Genomic DNA, 18137 nt, shown 5'->3' with positions numbered 1-18137 from the left:
TTATGTCATACACGCTAGGCTTGGGCGGTACACCGTATACTGAGGTATTTGGAAATAGTCACGGGATGGTTTTTCAATACTATTCCTTAAATTAAACAAAAAATACAACTTTTGAATATTTGAGTCTACTTGTTAAATAAATACCAGCAGTCAGCTTGTGCAGTGTGTTAGGAGATGAAGAAGATTGCGTTCTTCATTTCACCCGTCACATCATTTTTCGTTATGAAATTTACAGGTCACGTGGTGTTTGTTTACGAGCACACAACGTCGACAGACCGGAGCCTCATTGTTGTACAGCACTCACCAGGTGATCTAGTTACAGTATGGAATTCACAACTAAATGTTTGCCAGCTAGATATCTTATAACTATTAAGTTAACTGTCTAAAATATGCTAACTACTCTGCAGTTGTGCATTTGGTTTGCTAATTTAGTAGCTAGTTTGCCAACTAGCTAAGTGGTTAGCTTCTTCCAAAATCAGTTTCTGGTAATGGCAGATCATCTGCTCCTGGATCAAGAGCCTTGCTGTCTATTTGTTTTGTGTGTGCCACAAACATTTTGTCTAACTTTATGAGCTGGGATGTCTGTCCTGAAAATAGTTTAGGTCAGAGACTGTATAAAGTGTTTGCAATGCGCTCATTAGCATTTAGTTAGCATTCTCTATGGGATTTTACATTGTTAGCATTAATAACCTTCGGATTACAAAGGCTGTGGCTTTTGAATATAGCGCACCTTGTGTTCATTGCCGGTATTCGAGGTCAGTATGATGATTTAAATACTGCCCAAGCCTAATACAAGCAAACCACACACCCATGAGTCCAAATGTGCACTTCACGTTTCCATATTTGAAAACTCATGTAATTTACGGTGTCAACATTCATGATCACTATGTTTGATCCACAGTTACAAGGATGACATTTTATACCCTGGGTTGTCCTGAACAGAATTAGCCGCGGAACACGCGCTTGAAAGCTCTCATGACTCAATTCTATGTGCACCAAAATGACAATCTGTCTGAAGTGCCTTTTGAACCACGAATACTGTACCATGTTATTTTAGAACTGAGCAAGCCATGTTGGCCATAGAATAAGCTTTTAAAACAAGGGCACCTGACCCAGATTGCGATTTAATAATGGACTGCTTTTGGATGGCGTTAACAACAGTATAATTGTGTGATGGTGGGGATGCAGGGCTGTGTTCCAAACAAGTGTGCTTGCTTCAGTTCCTCATTGGCAAAGCTAGAAGATCCTCAACAAAGGACCTTATAGTTGAAGGCTCTTTCCTTGAGTCATAAAAGTGCCTTGAAATACCTTGTTAATGTATCCGAAGTACTTTCAGATTTCGTTATTGACAAATGCATGTAAAATGCACAAAGTCAGCATTGTAATGTTTGGATTCATTCTTGGCAGGTTAACTGTTGTCTTCACCTTTGGTCTGCTAATTTCCCCATAATTCCCAGTGTTCTTTTTCAATTGCTACCATGGTCATGCATATGCTTTTTATAGTTCTGTAAGGCAGCCCAACCATAAGTATTATCTTAACAAGCTCTAGGATGAACGTCTTAGATGTGTTCCTTATGCATGCCAATATATTGCCAGTTCAACTTTGGACTAAATGTGTTTATTCACTGATATATAATGAATACGTAGTGGCGAATATACAAGCGATTGAGTAATGCAATCAACTCGTATTAAGGATTTGATTCAAAAAGAGTTTAAGGGTCTTACATTTTATTTGACTAAAGATGAAATTCTTCATTACTGGCAATATATTGGCATGCATAAGGAACACATCTAAGATGTTCATCCTAGAGCTTGTTGTGTTTTTTCTTGGGAAGAATGAATTACGACACAGCAAACTCTCGTTGAACATGCTTGATACGACTGTGAAGTCCCAGAGGACATCAGAGCGCAAACTAGGCTCCAAATGGATTTGTCGGTCTTTCATTCAGATAGCGAGATGGACACACATTCTGTCCAGCCAAGGGGTGTGGTGTGTGTTCACTCTGCTCTCTGGTGTGCAAGTGAGCCAAGATACTGGGCGGGCTCCTATTGCAGCTATTGAGATGGGTACAGAGGCTAATCCCAAACTGCCAACAAAGTGTTGTTGTGAATTTTGTATGGTCTGTTGGAACCTAGGCAGAGGAAGTCCTCCTGCGCATTTTAGGCAGCCTGCCAGCCCACAGAGTAAAACCGACTATTCAGTTAGGTATTGTAAGTCTTGTCCAGAAGTGGTCATACAATGCAGAGATGTTTGGGGTTGTGCAGACCGTCTCAGTTCTGCTTCTCCTGAAATGTAGGATGTTGGTTATGGGGTGTTTAATAGTTTCTATATTCCTTTGAGATGGCGATATAGGTTACTTTTCTTTGATGTATACAGAGTGTTAGACTGAGTGTAATGACTCCTGTGAAGACCCATGCGGGGTGCATATGGCTAAGTGTGTGTCTGTGTGCTATGAAAAGTCATTGCTTTGTCACAACATGACCTTACCATTGGTATGCTAATGTTGGGTGCTGTAAACTGAGATGCTAATACAGTTCATTTTCAAATTGCTTGTGAAACCAGTTGCTTGAAAGTTGTTTTGATTTAACTTAAATTGTTCTTGAAAAATATTTAAATTCTGGTTCTTTTGTTTTCTCTCAAATGGAGGAGAGTTTGAGTTTTACTACAAATGCACTGTTTTTATGGTAATCTGACTGACTTGATATAACCACATCTGAAGTTGCTATTGACTAATCCAATCAGATAAACAGACTGTTTTATGTTAATTGAAATGTGAATTAATCTGTAAAGTACAATATATATCTAAAAGTATGTGGATACCCCTTCAAATGAGGGGATTTGGCTATTTCAGCCACATCAGTTGCTGACAGTGTGTAAAATCTAACACACAGCCATGCAATCTCCAGAGACAAACATTGGCAGTAGAATAGCGCATACTGAAGAGCACAGTGATTTTCAGCATGACACCTTCATGGGGCGACAGGGTAGCCTAGTGGTTAGAGCGTTGGACTAGTAACCGGAAGTATTCAAGTTCAAACCCCCGAGCTGACAAGGTACAATTCTGTCGTTCTGCCCCTGAACAGGCAGTTCCTAGGCCGTCATTGAAAATAAGAATTTGTTCTTAACTGACTTGCCTAGTTAAATAAAGGTAAAATAAATAAATAAATATCACCTTTCCAACAAGTTAGTTCATCAAATTTCTGCCCTGCTAGAGCTGCCCTGGTCAACTGTAAGTGGTGTTATTGTAAAGTGGAAATGTCCTGGAGAAACAACGGCTCAGACGCGAAGTGGTAGGCCACACAAGCTCACAGAACGGGACCGCCGAGTGCTGAAGCGCGTAGATCTTAAAAATGGTTTGTCCTTAGTTGCAACGCTCACTACCGAGTTCCAAACTGCCTCTGGAAGCAAGGTCAGCACAAGAACTGTTCGTTGGGAGCTTCATGAAATGGGTTTCTATGGCTGTGCAGCCGCACAGAAGCCTAAGATCACCATGAGTAATGCCAAGCGTCGGCTGGAGCGGTGTAAAGCTCGCCGCTGTTGGACTCTGGAGCAGTGGAAAGGCCTTCTCTGGAGTGATGAATCAGACTTCACCACCTGGCAGTCCGGCCTCTAGGCCCCTAGGTCCAGTGAAGAGATCTTAACGCTACAACAATCTAACGATTCTGTGCTTCCAACTTTGTGGCAACAGTTTGGGGTAGGCCCTTTCCTCTTTCAGCATACACACAAAGCGAGGTCCATACAAAAATGGTTTGTCAAGATCAGTGTGGAATAACTTAAATGTAAATGTAAATAACTTGACTGGCCTGCACAGAGCACTCACCTCAACACCATCAAACACCTTTGGGATGAAATGGAAAGGCCACTGTGAGCCCGGTCTAATCGCCCAGAATCAGTGCCCAACCTCACTAAGGCTCTTGTGGCTGAATGGAAGCAAGTCCCTGCAGCAATGTTCCAACATCTAGTGGAAAACCTTCCCAGAAGAGTGGAAGCTGTTATAGCAGCAAAGAATGGACCAACTCCATATTAAAGCCCATAATTTTGGAATGAGATGTTCAAGCAGGTGTCCACATACTTTTGCTCATGTATGGTACCTTCAGTTAAGTGTTTGCTCATATAAAGAATAATGGAGAATTCCTTTCTAGCTTGCTTGCAGGAAAGGTGTTACCTAAGGGCATTTGCATGTCTAAGGAAGTCAATTCTACCTGCCAAAAGGACACTGATTGTACCCCCACAAAAGGAGTACTGATTGGAAGCCAGTGACCAATTTCCTTCTTCAGTTCATCATTTATTCTCTTGAGATGTGTTTTTGGTTTCAAAGACCATATAAGGCCTCCTTTCACTTGACTCGTGTGTGTGTGTGTGTGTGTGTGTGTGTGTGTGTGTGTGTGTGTGTGTGTGTTCACACGCCTGCATCTGCTCTTAATCGCTGTACATGTGTCATCTAATAGTACTTTCTAGAGAATTACATGTACTGTGTTTTATACTCAGATTTTTCAGGGGGTGCTGCAGCACCATTACTTCCTGCGACTATGCTGAGTCCTGTGTGTTCTACTGCAGATTGATGCGTCTTTCCTGAGCCATGTGTGTTGTACTGCAGATACAGTTGAAGTTGGAAGTTTACATACACGTAGGTTGGAGTCATTAACTTGTTTTTCAACAACTCCACAAATGTCTTGTAAACAAACTATAGTTTTTTTGCAGTTGGTTAGGACATCTACTTTGTGCATGACACAAGTAATTTTTTAGACAGTATTTCACTATCACAATTCCAGTGGGTCAGACGTTTACGTACACGAAGTTGACTGTGCCTTTAAACAGCTTGGACAATTCCAGAAAATGATGTCATGGCTTTAGAAGCTTCTGATATGATAATTGACATCATTTGAGTCAATTGGAGGTGTACCTGTGGATGTATTTCAAGGCCTACCTTCAAACTCAGTGCCTCTTTGCTTGACATCATGGGAAAATCAAAAGAAATCAGCCAAGACCTCAGCAAACAAATTGTAGACCTCCACAAGTCTGGTTCATCCTTGGGAGCAATTTCCAAACATCTGAAGCTACCACATTCATCTGTACAAACAATAGTACGCAAGAATAAACACCATGGGACCATGCAGCCATCACACCACTCAAGAAGGAGACAAGTTCTGCCTCCTAGAGATGAATGTGCTTTGGTGCGAAAGTGCAAATCAATCCCAGAACAACAGCAAAGGACCTTGAGAAGATCCTGAAGGAAACCGGTACAAAAGTATCTATATCCACAGTAAAATGAGTCCGATATCGACATAACCTAAAAGGCCACTCAGCAAGGATGAAGCCATTGCTCCAAAACCAACATAAAAAAGCTAGACTACGGTTTGCGACTTCACGTGGGGTCAAAGATCGTACTTTTTGGAGAAATGTCCTCTGGTCGGATGAAACAAAATATAACTATTTGGCCATAATGACCATCGTAATATTTGGAGGAAAAAGTGGGAGGCTTGCAAGCCAAAGAACATCATCCCGACTGTGAAGCATGGGGGTGTGCCAGCATCATGTTGTGGGAGTGTTACGCTGCAGCACTTGCCAAAATAGATGGAATAATGAGACCGGAAGATTATGTGGATATATTGAAGCAACATCAAGACATCAGTCAGGAAGTTAAAGCTTGGTCACAACGTGCTTCACGGTTGGGATGGTGTTCTAAGGCTTGCAAGCGTCCCCCTTTTTCACCATGGTCATTATGGCCAAACAGTTCTATTTTTGTTTCATCAGACCAGAGGACATTTCTCCAAAAAGTACAGTCTTTGTCCTATGAGTGTCATCTGATGAAGATCATCATAGGTTAGTGAGACATTTTATCTCTATTTGTGCTTTTTGTGACTCCTCTCTTTGGCTGGAAAAATGTCTGTTTTCTGTGGCTTGGTGGTGACCTAACATAATCATTTGTGGTGCTTTCGCCGTAAAGGCTATTTGAAATCGGACACTGTGGTGGGATTAACAACAAGATTACCTTTAAAACGGTATAAGATGCATATATGTTTGAGGAATTTTAATTATGATATTTGTTTCGAATTTGACGCCCTACACTTTCACTGGCTGTTGTCATATCATCCTGTTAACAGGATTGCAGCCCTAAGAAGTTTTAACAAGAAATTTGTCGAGCGGTTGAAAAACAAGTTTTAATGACTCCAACCAAAGTGTATGTGAACTTTTCAATTGTATGTTTTTCCTGAGCTCTGTGTGTTCTTCTGCAGATAGGTCAGTCCTGTGTTATACTGCAGAACTGAGATGGATCTCTCTGACACAGACCAGTCTGCTATTCTATATTTTCAGATATTTTTGGTCTGACAATAAAGTCTAGCAAAACCAGTGTAAACCTAGATAATTTATGCATTTTTCATGAGAACCGGCCTTGTCTCTCCCTGACCCTGTTCTGAGTTACAAATAACACACGCCCAGTTAGAGAAGTGGAAATCCCTGATATATTAGGCTCGGAACACAATTGAATTAGTTTATTGTTTCCTGGGATTTTGGGGCAATATCCACATTGATATTGTTTCCATAATTCATCGGCCACTACTCTCCTTATTGCTTTATTCTCTGGATCAGGGGTTCTTCGACATGTTCATCCTGGGTCCCAAATGAGAAATTCTGTGATTTCCTGGGACCCAAGCTTATGAAAACATGCAACTGTACGGAATTATCAGTACATTTATTTGTCCTTATGCCTAAAACAAATGCAATAAATACAAAAACAAATATCAATTAAATTAAATACCCATATACAGTGGGGAGAACAAGTATTTGATATACTGCCGATTTTGCAGGTTTTCCTACTTACAAAGCATGTAGAGGTCTGTAATTTTTTATCATAGGTACACTTCAACTGTGAGAGACGGAATCTAAAACAAAAATCCAGAAAATCACATTGTTTGATTTTTTAAGAAATTAATTTACGTTGTTGAAAAAAAGGTATTGGTTGGAACTGTTGCTTTTAAAATACAACAAATCCTGTTTTATTCTGAACTGGAAGAAACTGATCACATCACACAGATGTTGACCAGAAAACACACACAGTCCTAATGAGAGGGGTGTGGCGGGTTGAACAAGCAGGTCTAGTCAGTGCAACCCTGAGGTGAGTCTGTTTCTGTACTTAAAAAAAAAAAGTAATCTAGAGTTGAGAACTCTGACTCACATAGGTATGTGGTGCCAAACTGGACCAGAACATCTACTCTTTTCCCAGTCACGCAGGAGTCCGCTTCCTGTTGTAGATGAGCAACCCAGAACTATGAGTGTTTGCCTCAAAAAGCCTATTGCTTCAATCAGTTTATTCCACTATATATACTCCCAATATATTTCAATCAGATTATTCCACTTGTATTTAAACAGCAACACTTCCAACCTAGACTTGTTTTCAACAATCATTTCTACAGTAAGCTGTACAGTAGGCCTACATTTTTGTAGTGTTACTTAGGGTTGCAGTAGCTAGCTATTAGCTGTGTACAAGGGGATTGTTTGAAAGAAAAACTCCCATCTACTATGAGAGAGTACTCCCTTATTTCTGCTCATCACCTGTTATAAAATGACGACAATTCCTTGCTTGCTGACTTGCTCTCCACTGTCGAAGCACCGTTTCCTGAAACATTCTGTCCTGTTCTGAAAGAACTTCCTGGGTTTACTGTCATGCTGTGGATGTTTTGTCAGGACGTGTTGTTTTAATTTGTTTTGAGACTCATTAATAAGCACTCCCCCTCACAAAACACATTGTTTGTGCTCCTTGTTATTTCTCAAAGTTTGTATGTAACCAGCTCCAAGCTGTATTTGTGTTTTCATGACGTTTGAGCTCAGTCAGAAATGGTGGCTAACATCCATTTGATGACAGCGGTGACTGATGGCCTGTGGGAATGACAAGTGTCTTGACAGTGCACCATCTGCTGCTGAACGACAGCGCTGCAGCGTGATCTTCAATAAAACTGCAGGAAAAATATCTGGTAATCCGCGAAGCACACAGGCTTCTCCCTCCCACCCGCACAGCTGCCAAACCGAGCAGAGACACCACTGCTAAGCTGAGAGCACAGTTGCACTTGGCCAATTCATGAAATAATTATATGTTTAGTCTGACACGTCGCGACGCCACATCGACCCGTTCTTTAAAGGCTCCTCTGAAAGACGCTACCCATCTGTGGGAGGAATAGAACTGGTTTTAGGAAGGGACTGTCTGCTTGGAGCTGTTGGACAGTTTGGCTCATTGCTATTTTGGAGCCTGTAGTCACTCTAGATAATAGACTTCTATGAAGAGTGTATGGTGGGTTCATAACTAATGGTAGTCACTTTAGATACCACACACTCTTCATAGAAGTCTAGTATCTAGAGTGACTACCATTAGTTATGAACCCACCACACACTCTTCATAGAAGTCTAGTATCTAAAGTGACTACCATTAGTTATGAACCCACCACACACTCTTCATAGAAGTCTAGTAAGTTCATAACTAATGGTAGTCACTTTAGATACTGGACTCACTGTTAACAATTGCTGGAAGTGGCGCAAGGATATTTATTTCCATTTTCTGTGATCAGGTTTTCCTGCGCTTTCCGATGTAACGCACGTTATGTAATAGCCACAGTCGTGATTTAACCAGTTTTAAAAACGTCCGAGGGTTTCCTATACACACATTCTAACCATATGAACGTACTATATTCCTGGCATGAGTAGCAGGGCGCTGAAATGTTGCGCGATTTTTAACAAAATGTTCAAAAAAGTAGAGGGTAGGAGCAAGAAGTTAACATGTCTGCTTGTTGTGTTTCTGTTGTGGTTTATAGATCTATGGTCCATCTGGTTTAACACGGCTGCTTGTTGTGTTTCTGTTGTGGTTTATAGATCTATGGTCCATCTGGTTGAACATGTCTGCTTGTGGTTTATAGAACTATGGTCCATCTGGTTTAACATGTCTGCTTGTTGTGTTTCTGTTGTGGTTTATAGATCTATGGTCCATCTGGTTGAACATGTCTGCTTGTGGTTTATAGATCTATGGTACATCTGGTTTAACACGGCTGCTTGTTGTTTCTGTTGGGGTTTATAGATCTATGGTCCATCTGGTTTAACATGTCTGCTTGTTGTGGTTTATAGATCTATGTATGGTCCATCTGGTTGAACATGGCTGCTTGTTGTGTTTCTGTTGTGGTTTATAGATCTATGGTCCATCTGGTTGAACATGGCTGCTTGTTGTGGTTTATAGATCTACGGTCCATCTGGTTTAACATGGCTGCTTGTTGCGTTTCTGTTGTGGTTTATAGATCTATGGTCCATCTGGTTGAACATGGCTGCTTGTTGTGTTTCTGTTGTGCTTTATAGATCTATGGTCCATCTGGTTTAACATGGCTGCATGTTATGTTTCTGTTGTGTTTCAGGACTGAACCCGTTGTCCTTTGACCCGTCCTCCAACAACGAACCCCTGCAGTTCAGCAACTCAAACGTGCCGCTGGTGTCAGACTGTCCCCTGGAGAACGGAGCTGAGAAGAGCATTAAGAGGAAGAGACCCAGCCTGCCCCCAGGTACTATAGTACAGTCATATTACTGCAGTATATAAGAAGTACATAACACTGCACAGCTCTGCCTCCAGGTACTATAGTACAGTCATATTACTGTTGTTTATAATAAGTACATAACGCTACACAGCTCTACCTCCAGGTACTATATTACTGTCATATTACTGCGGTATATAAGAAGTACATAACACTACACAGCTCTGGCTCCAGGTACTTTAGTACTGTCATATTACTGTGGTTTATAAGAAGTACATAATTCTACACAGCTCTGCCTCCAGGTACTATACTTTCCTACCAAGCAAAAAGGCAGTAACCGCTCATAGCGTGGAACTGAGAGAAATTGCTTTATTTACCTTGGTTTCACAGTAACTTTCTGCAGTTACTGCTAACATGACCCCCATTTTATCCAAAACACAATACAATAGAGGCAGGATACTTGTCCACATGATTACGCATGTATTTAATGTAGCAAAAATGACATTATCTAGTTTTCGACCAAATCAGCAGTTACTTCCTTTTTGCTTGGTAGGGCAGTATAGTACTGTCATATTACTGCAGTATATAAGAAGTACATAACACTACACAGCTCTTCCTCCTGGTACAATAAAATACTGTTACAATTGAGGTGTACATCAGTTGTACCTATGCATTTTATACTATGAAACTGGGAGAATCATTTAAAGTGAGGTCAACTTGTTAAAATGTCGTGTTTTCCATCCTGAGGGCCTTATTGCCAGTTAGTCCTGTGGGGGTCAGGCCTGTCTGTCTAAAGCTGCAGGATTGTGGTCTGCTGGGATTGCAGCTCTCACACCTTAGCCTGGCTGTTACCATGCCTACAGCACCTGCCAATCAATGCTCAGAAATGCCTTCAGGCATCTCTCACGGAGTGATCTGTCACACGGAGGGTAATGTGCTGAGAGGAAGTGTGCGTGCGTGCGCCCCCGCTTTCATGTGTGTGTTGTTGACTTTTTCATTACTAAATGAGGCCTAGTTTTAATCAGTGGCTGTGCATTCTAATTAAAGAATGTCTCTAATTAATTGCATTATGACAAGTAGAATGAGAAGGGCCTTAAGACAGAGGTGTTGCTGTGTGTTTTCTGCTGTCTTGGTGACCTTAATTGGTCAGGATTAATTGTCAGTGTTAATAAACCACTTTTTACCATTCGTCTTTGTGCAAGATTTTCAATAAATGACCCTTTCTCGTGAGTTTCAGTTCTCACTAATTAATATTATTCTGAATTATTCTGTGTTGTTACCAACCCAGATCTAGACATGAAGACCTTGAGTAGGTTTAGATTGATTGAGGTACCTAAGGACACGTTTGATGTGTATTTAATAAACATGGTGTTTGTGCAGAACAATGTTAGTCTCTGAACAGTTGCACTGAAATTGACTAGAGCGACAGATAACCTGAGGAGAATCAACACACTTCAATGCTCTCTTGCCTCAGCATATGCTCTAGTGTGTTGCGTGTTCAGGTGTTCATGGTATAATTTACTGACAGGTTAACTTGACCCTAGAAGTTTTTTATCCTAAGTTCACTTACGAAGACGAAGAAAGAAACCACGAACGGGGATGAGATCTTATGGTTATTTATGGGACAGTATTCTCAATTTCAGTCCGAGACATCTAACAGACCTCGAAAAGCTCTGTTTTAATGAATGTAGCCTATTGAAAGGGTGAATGACCGATAAACCTTGGATAGAGTGTCAGTCTTGTCCTGTAAATATACGCACAGAGAGACACATAAACTATTGTCTCACATGTAAGTGCTCGTCATTGTGAAAACCTGTGTGAATGACCGTGTCCCAATATCCGTAATTGCGTTGTAAATAGTAGGCTGATTGGGTGTACGTAAATGGAACGTTTCATAGTACATGACATGTCAGTCTGCCTGGTTTTCTGAGTGCATTTTTGTTTAAGAGAGTGTGTAATGCCACTGCTCAGATGAAAGCCAGTCAGAGAACTTTAGATCAAAGCCACTGCACACAAATCTAATACACTATTTCCCTTTGGAGGGGAGAGAGCACTCATTGTTTTAGGGTGTCTTAGAGAGAGATAAAAAGATAGTGACTAATCAAAGTATGGTGTTTTTAACATCATCCTTACACGTTAAAACCTCACGTTGTGCGCTGGTTTAGACGTGTTACACCTCACAAACCCTCAAGAGTGGCTGTGTCTACATGCACCTGCTTAGCAACAGAACATTAGATAATGATGACTTACCATTAACGACAGCGCCGGGGTCCCTCAGCCTTTCAGAACACTGCCATTATATCTATTATTGCTGTGTTACATTAATCTGCTCCCTAATGGAAAACCTGTTTAATGGGGACAATCTGCTGCATCTGGAGCTGGGTACATTTAGTGGCTTTAATGTTCTCTAGCATCACAAGAACCAGTCCAGTCCTCCAGCTCTGTGAGAAGATGGAGCACGGACTAATTAGCAGCCATGTGGATTTACCCTCGTTAAGGAATTCTAATGGATATATTCATCTCGTTAGATGCAGAAACACGCACACTCAGCATCACCGTTCCTCTGGTGATGGGGGGGGATAATGTATGCAGTGAGAGATTCCCAAGACGCAAACAGTGATGTTTAAAGGATGTTTACTCCGTGTAGTAAAGTTTAAACTACTAAACTTCTAAATGTCTCAAACAAGCAGCAGAAGTGGTAACTTACATTAGTAATGGGTGTCCTAACAGACACTGCAACTGTCTTTAGTTTTAATGGCTTTGACACTCTATTAATAGCCTATCAGCTGGGGAAAACTGAATTCATGCCCGCTCAACACCTTGTAATTCATGCAATAACTAAAACATGTTTTGCTTTTATGATGACATTGTATTAATAAGTCAACACTGGGAAAACCTGTTAAGTTAAAAAGTGCAAAGGGAATCCTGCCTACTCAACACTTTGTTAGAGAATACCCAACACAATGTTGGCTTATGGTGTTCTATTTAGGGCGGTATGAAAGGAAATGCAGAGTTAATTCATTGTCTTTGTCTTGGGCCTGGTAGAATGGAGTCATTATGTCTTGGGCCTGGTAGAATGGAGTCATTATGTCTTGGGCCTGGTAGAATGGAGTCATTATGTCTTGGGCCTGGTAGAATGGAGTCATTATGTCTTGGGCCTGGTAGAATGGAGTCATTATGTCTTGGGCCTGGTAGAATGAAGTCATTATGTCTTGGGCCTGGTAGAATGGAGTCATTATGTCTTGGGCCTGGTAGAATGGAGTCATTATGTCTTGGGCCTGGTAGAATGGAGCCATTATGTCTTGGGCCTGGTAGAATGGAGTCATTATGTCTTGGGCCTGGTAGAATGGAGCCATTATGTATTGAGCCTGGTAGAATGGAGTCATTATTTCTTGGGCCTGGTAGAATGTAATCAGTAAATATTTCAGCACATTAGCTTGCTTTCATTAGCATACTCGCTAAGATTTGTATATAGCTTTGCCTTGTAAAGTTGAGGATGCATTCGTCCATGGTAAGGAAATCTGGCATTTAAACATAACATAAGCTGAGCCACAGCGTGCCATGCTGCATGGCTGTTCTTGATGTTGTCTTTATATAACCAACCAAAGACCAAGATGGTTTTGCCTACTTGTACTGTACAGCTGTGGGGGATGGCCAAGATGGTATAGCTTACTTGTACTGTATAGCTGTGGGGGATGGCCAAGATGGTATAGCTTACTTGTACTGTATAGCTGTGGGGGATGGCCAAGATGGTATGCCCTACTTGAACTGTACAGCTGTGGGGGATGGCCAAGATTTTATAGCCTATTGTACTGTATAGCTGTGGGGGATGGCCAAGATGGTTTTGCCTACTTATACTGTACTGCTGTGGGGGATGGCCAAGATGGTATAGCCAACTTATACTTTGCTTTATCTTGGCCAGGTCGCAGTTGTAAATGAGAACTTGTACTCAACTGGTCTACCTGGTTAAATAAAGGTGAAATTAACAAAAAATACTGTATAGCATGTTGTAACATGCGCCGGTGTAGACTAGATTTCACCATGAAATGCTTACTTAAGACCCTTTTCCCAACAATGCAGAGTTAACAATCAAGAAAAATAATGAAATAGTAAGGTCGCTGGTTCAAATACCCAAACTTACTAGGTGACATATGCAGATGCCCTTGAGCAAGGCACTTAACCCTAATTGCTCCTGTAAGTCACTCTGACAAAAAATGTGTGTGTGTGTGTGTGCCGGACAACGTGACCGGGAAAATTTTAATTTACCAGCCATTTGAAAATTTTTGCGACACATACAGTACCAGTCAAAAGTTTGAACACACCTACTAATTTCAGGGTTCTTCTTTATTTTTACTACACTGCTCAAAAAAAATAAAGGGAACACTTAAACAGCACAATGTAACTCCAAGTCAATCACACTGCTGTGAAATCAAACTGTCCACTTAGGAAGCAACACTGATTGACAATAAATGTCACATGCTCTTGTGCAAATGGAATAGACAACAGGTGGAAATTATAGGCAATTAGCAAGACACCCCCAATAAAGGAGTGGTTCTGCAGGTGGTGACCACAGACCACTTCTCAGTTCCTATGCTTCCTGGCTGATGTTTTGGTCACTTTTGAATGCTGGCGGTGCTTTCACTCTAGTGGTAGCATGAGACGGAGTCTACAACCCACACAAGTGGCTCAGGTAGTGCAGCTCATCCAGGATGGCACATCAATGCGAGCTGTGGCAAGAAGGTTTGCTGTGTCTGTCAGCGTAGTGTCCAGAGCATGGAGGCGCTACCAGGAGACAGGCCAGTACATCAGGAGACGTGGAGGAGGCCGTAGGAGGGCAAAAACCCAGCAGCAGGACCGCTACCTCTGCCTTTGTGCAAGGAGGAGCAGGAGGAGCACTGCCAGAGCCCTGCAAAAATTACCTCTAGCAGGCCACAAATGTGCATGTGTCTGCAGAAACAGACTCCATGAGGGTGGTATGAGGGCCCGACGTCCACAGGTGGGGGTTGTGCTTACAGCCCAACACCGTGCAGGATGTTTGGCATTTGCCAGAGAACACCAAGATTGGCAAAGTCTGGAGACGCTGTGGAGAACGTTCTGCTGCCTGCAACATCCTCCAGCATGACCGGTTTGGCGGTGGGTCAGTCATGGTGTGGGGTGGCATTTCTTTGGGGGGCCGCACAGCCCTCCATGTGCTCGCCAGAGGTAGCCTGACTGACATTAGGTACCGAGATGAAATCCTCAGACCCCTTGTGAGACCATATGCTGGTGCGGTTGGCCCTGGGTTCCTCCTAATGCAAGACAATGCTAGGCCTCATGTGGCTGGAGTGTGTCAGAAGTTCCTGCAAGAGGAAGGCATTGATGCTATGGACTGGCCCTCCCGTTCCCCAGACCTGAATCCAATTGAGCACATCTGGGACATAATGTCTAGCTCCATCCACCAACGCCACGTTGCACCACAGACTGTCCAGGAGTTGGCTTTAGTCCAGGTCTGGGAGGAGATCCCTCAGGAGACCATCCGCCACCTCAGGAGCATGCCCAGGCGTTGTAGGGAGGTCATACAGGCACGTGGAGGCCACACACACTACTGAGCCTCATTTTGACTTGTTTTAAGGACATTACATCAAAGTTGGATCTGCCTGTAATGTGGTTTTCCACTTTCATTTTGGGTGTGACTCAAAATCCAGAACTCCATGGGTTGATACATTTGCATTGATAATTTTGTGTTATTTTGTTGTCAGCACATTCAACTATGTAAAGAAAGAAGTATTTAATAAGAATATTTCATTCATTCAGATCTAGGATGTGTTATTTTAGTGTTCCCTTTTATTTTTTTTGAGCAGTGTATTTTCTGCCTTGTAGATTAATACAAACTATGAAATAACATGTATGTTTCTAACTGAGATTAAAATCTTAGAAAAGGGGGAATCTAAAGATGCAACAACTAGGATGGGCTGACTAGGATTGTGTATTTGGCTTCGGGACAACGAAAGAAAATAGATATAAAAACCAATAGAACAGGAGAGAAATGGTGTGTGTGTATTGAAGATGGACACACCTATAGGCTATCTCCAGAATGCATGCGCTCAGCTCTCCACAATCCACTCAGCTGTCTCCTGCCAATTCTTGCACGTTCATTCTTTCAGGTGAATTGTAGGACACCTACTGTATTTTTAGGGAAGTGACATCTTACTCTCAGACTTCCTGATATTGGGAGTACCTTGTGACATTGGATAAATCTGGAGACTTGTTGTTTCTATGTTACATTGTAGATTGATGCTGATACCCTCAGGTTGTGTTGAATGAGTTTCAACCACCTACAGCAGGCATCATGAACTAGATTATTTTTTTCATGGGGCCGGAACATAACTACAAATAATTTGTAGGCTGCAAATGTACCGCAAGAAGCCCAAACAGATATAATATTTGACTAAAACCTAATCATTTCAAACTTGACTTACATTTGTTTACGATAACTTTAGGAACCACCATTCCATTACATAGATTGACCAGGTGAAAGCTTTGATCCCTTATTGATGTCACCTCTTAAATCCACATCCAGCAGTGTATATGAAGGGGAGGAGACTGGTTAAAGAAGGATGTTTAAGCCTTGAGACAATTGAGACATGGATTGTGTGTGTGCCATTCAGAGGGTGACTGGGCAAGACAAATGATTTTAATTTGGAACAGATCGGTCGCCAGTTGGGGAACACTGGCCTATAGTATTGTAACACGGCTGTTGCCCTGACACCTCCTGAGTGGAGCAGCGGTCTAAGGCACTGCTTCTCAGTTCTTGATGCGTCACTACAGACCTGGGTTCAATCAGCCGTCCGCGACCGGGAGACCCATGAGGCGGCGCACAAATGGCCCCGCGTCGTTAGGGGAGAGTTTGGCCAGCTGGGATCCCTTTGTCCCATCACGCTCTAGTAACTCCTGTGGCGGGCCGGGCGCATGCTAGCTGACACATTGGTGCGGCTGGCTTCCGGGCAGTGTGTCAAGAAGCAGTGCTGCTTGGCAGGGTCGTGTTTCGGAGGATGCATGGCTCTCGACTTTCGACTCTCCCGAGTCCGTACGGGAATTGCAGTGATGGGACAAGACTGTAACTACCAATTGAACATCACAAAATTGGGGAAAGAAAGGGTACAAAAAAAGTATATATATAATATTGAAATGAAGCAAAAACATAGACATGGGTTTGGAGTAGTATATCTCAGCCTTTTAAACAGCATGTTGATAGTAATGTGATAGGAATATTTTATTCACTGTCATATTTGTGCAATTAATAAAATCCATAAAATGTAAATGTGTGAAAAGAAAGTCACTGACACTGCAAAAAGCAGAGGGAATGGTTAACCTTTTCCAAACCAATTCCACCTTCATTAACCTTTAGCGAGTGGTAGCAGAGCTGTGCTGAATAAAATTCTATTGATTCCCAGGGTGTGGATGGTAAGTGCAGTAGAATGATACCGCAGCGGACTGTTCTCCTGGTATTGAGACAGAAAACGAAAAGTGGCAGCTCAGACATGTGGGTGTGAAGGGTAGCAGGGAGCAAAGGTTCCCAGCTGTGTCTTCATTCCTGTATGTTAGTGCTGTACACATGTTCAGTGTCTCCACCTGGCTGCTTTGCTGTAATGCGCTACTAATATGGCACCTTGGGTGGCTGAGCTCAGCTCGTCATTGGACAGCCTGGCAGAATGCAACCTGGGAAAAGATAAAGAGGAGACATTTAGGATGGTTCACATCTGTACTGTGTGTATGCTTGTGAAGGTGTATTTTAGTGTTTGTGAATAAAAGTGTAGCCTAACTGACTGTGAGTCATCCCAGACAGATGGCTGTCAGACCGTATAGGACCAAACCCAGGCCTGCTCTGGGATCAGCCGTCTGCTTTGAGCTTCTGCTTTCTCTAAAAGACCTGCTGTTTTCTCTGATTGGGTCTTCTGCTTTCTCTAAAAGACCTGCTGTTTTCGCTGATTGGGTCTTCTGCTTTCTCTAAAAGACCTCTGCTGTTTTCTCTGATTGGGTCTTCTGCTTTCTCTAAAAGACCTACTGTTTTCTCTGATTGGGTCTTCTGCTTTCTCTAAAAGACCTGCTGTTTTCTCTGATTGGGTCTTCTGCTTTCTTCTCTGATTGGGTCTTCTGCTTTCTTCTCTGATTGGGTCTTCTGCTTTCTTCTCTGATTGGGTCTTCTACTTTCTCTAAAATACCTGCTGTTTTCTCTGATTGGGTCTTCTGCTTTCTTCTCTGATTGGGTCTTCTGCTTTCTCTAAAAGACCTGCTTTTTTCTCTGATTGGGTCTTCTGCTTTCTCTAAAATACCTGCTGTTTTCTATGATTGGGTCTTCTGCTTTCTTCTCTGATTGGGTCTTCTGCTTTCTCTAAAAGACCTGCTGTTTTCTCTCAATAATCTACTACGTTCTCTAAAGATCAGCAGCTCTTTCCATACAATCTCTTCAAGAACAGCATGTCTGATGGGTTTGAAAATGTCATTTTTCAATGTGCTTGTTAGGTTTGGAGTGTTTTTATGGTGAAAGCCCTGAAACAATACAGTATTTATTGCAAGGAGCTTTTCACACAGCCTAGTGGATCTGCTGAGGGCTGGTTTGTCATTGCTACTGGTGCCGTTGGAGTGTGTGA

General features: G+C 42.1%; 1 protein-coding gene across 1 annotated transcript in view; it reads left to right on the top strand.

The window, feature by feature from the left end:
• Positions 1–18137, top strand: part of enox2 (ecto-NOX disulfide-thiol exchanger 2) — a 275592-nt gene that overhangs the window by 137274 nt on the left and 120181 nt on the right. The window contains 1 exon segment of the mRNA XM_065019819.1: positions 9394–9537. Within this exon segment, the coding sequence (XP_064875891.1) occupies positions 9394–9537 (144 nt within the window).

The sequence above is a fragment of the Oncorhynchus nerka genome, linkage group LG6 (genome assembly GCF_034236695.1).
Source record: "Oncorhynchus nerka isolate Pitt River linkage group LG6, Oner_Uvic_2.0, whole genome shotgun sequence".
Classification (NCBI taxonomy): domain Eukaryota; kingdom Metazoa; phylum Chordata; class Actinopteri; order Salmoniformes; family Salmonidae; genus Oncorhynchus; species Oncorhynchus nerka.
The sequence above is the reverse complement of the archived record's forward strand: the minus strand, read 5'-3'. Positions and strand labels throughout refer to the sequence as shown.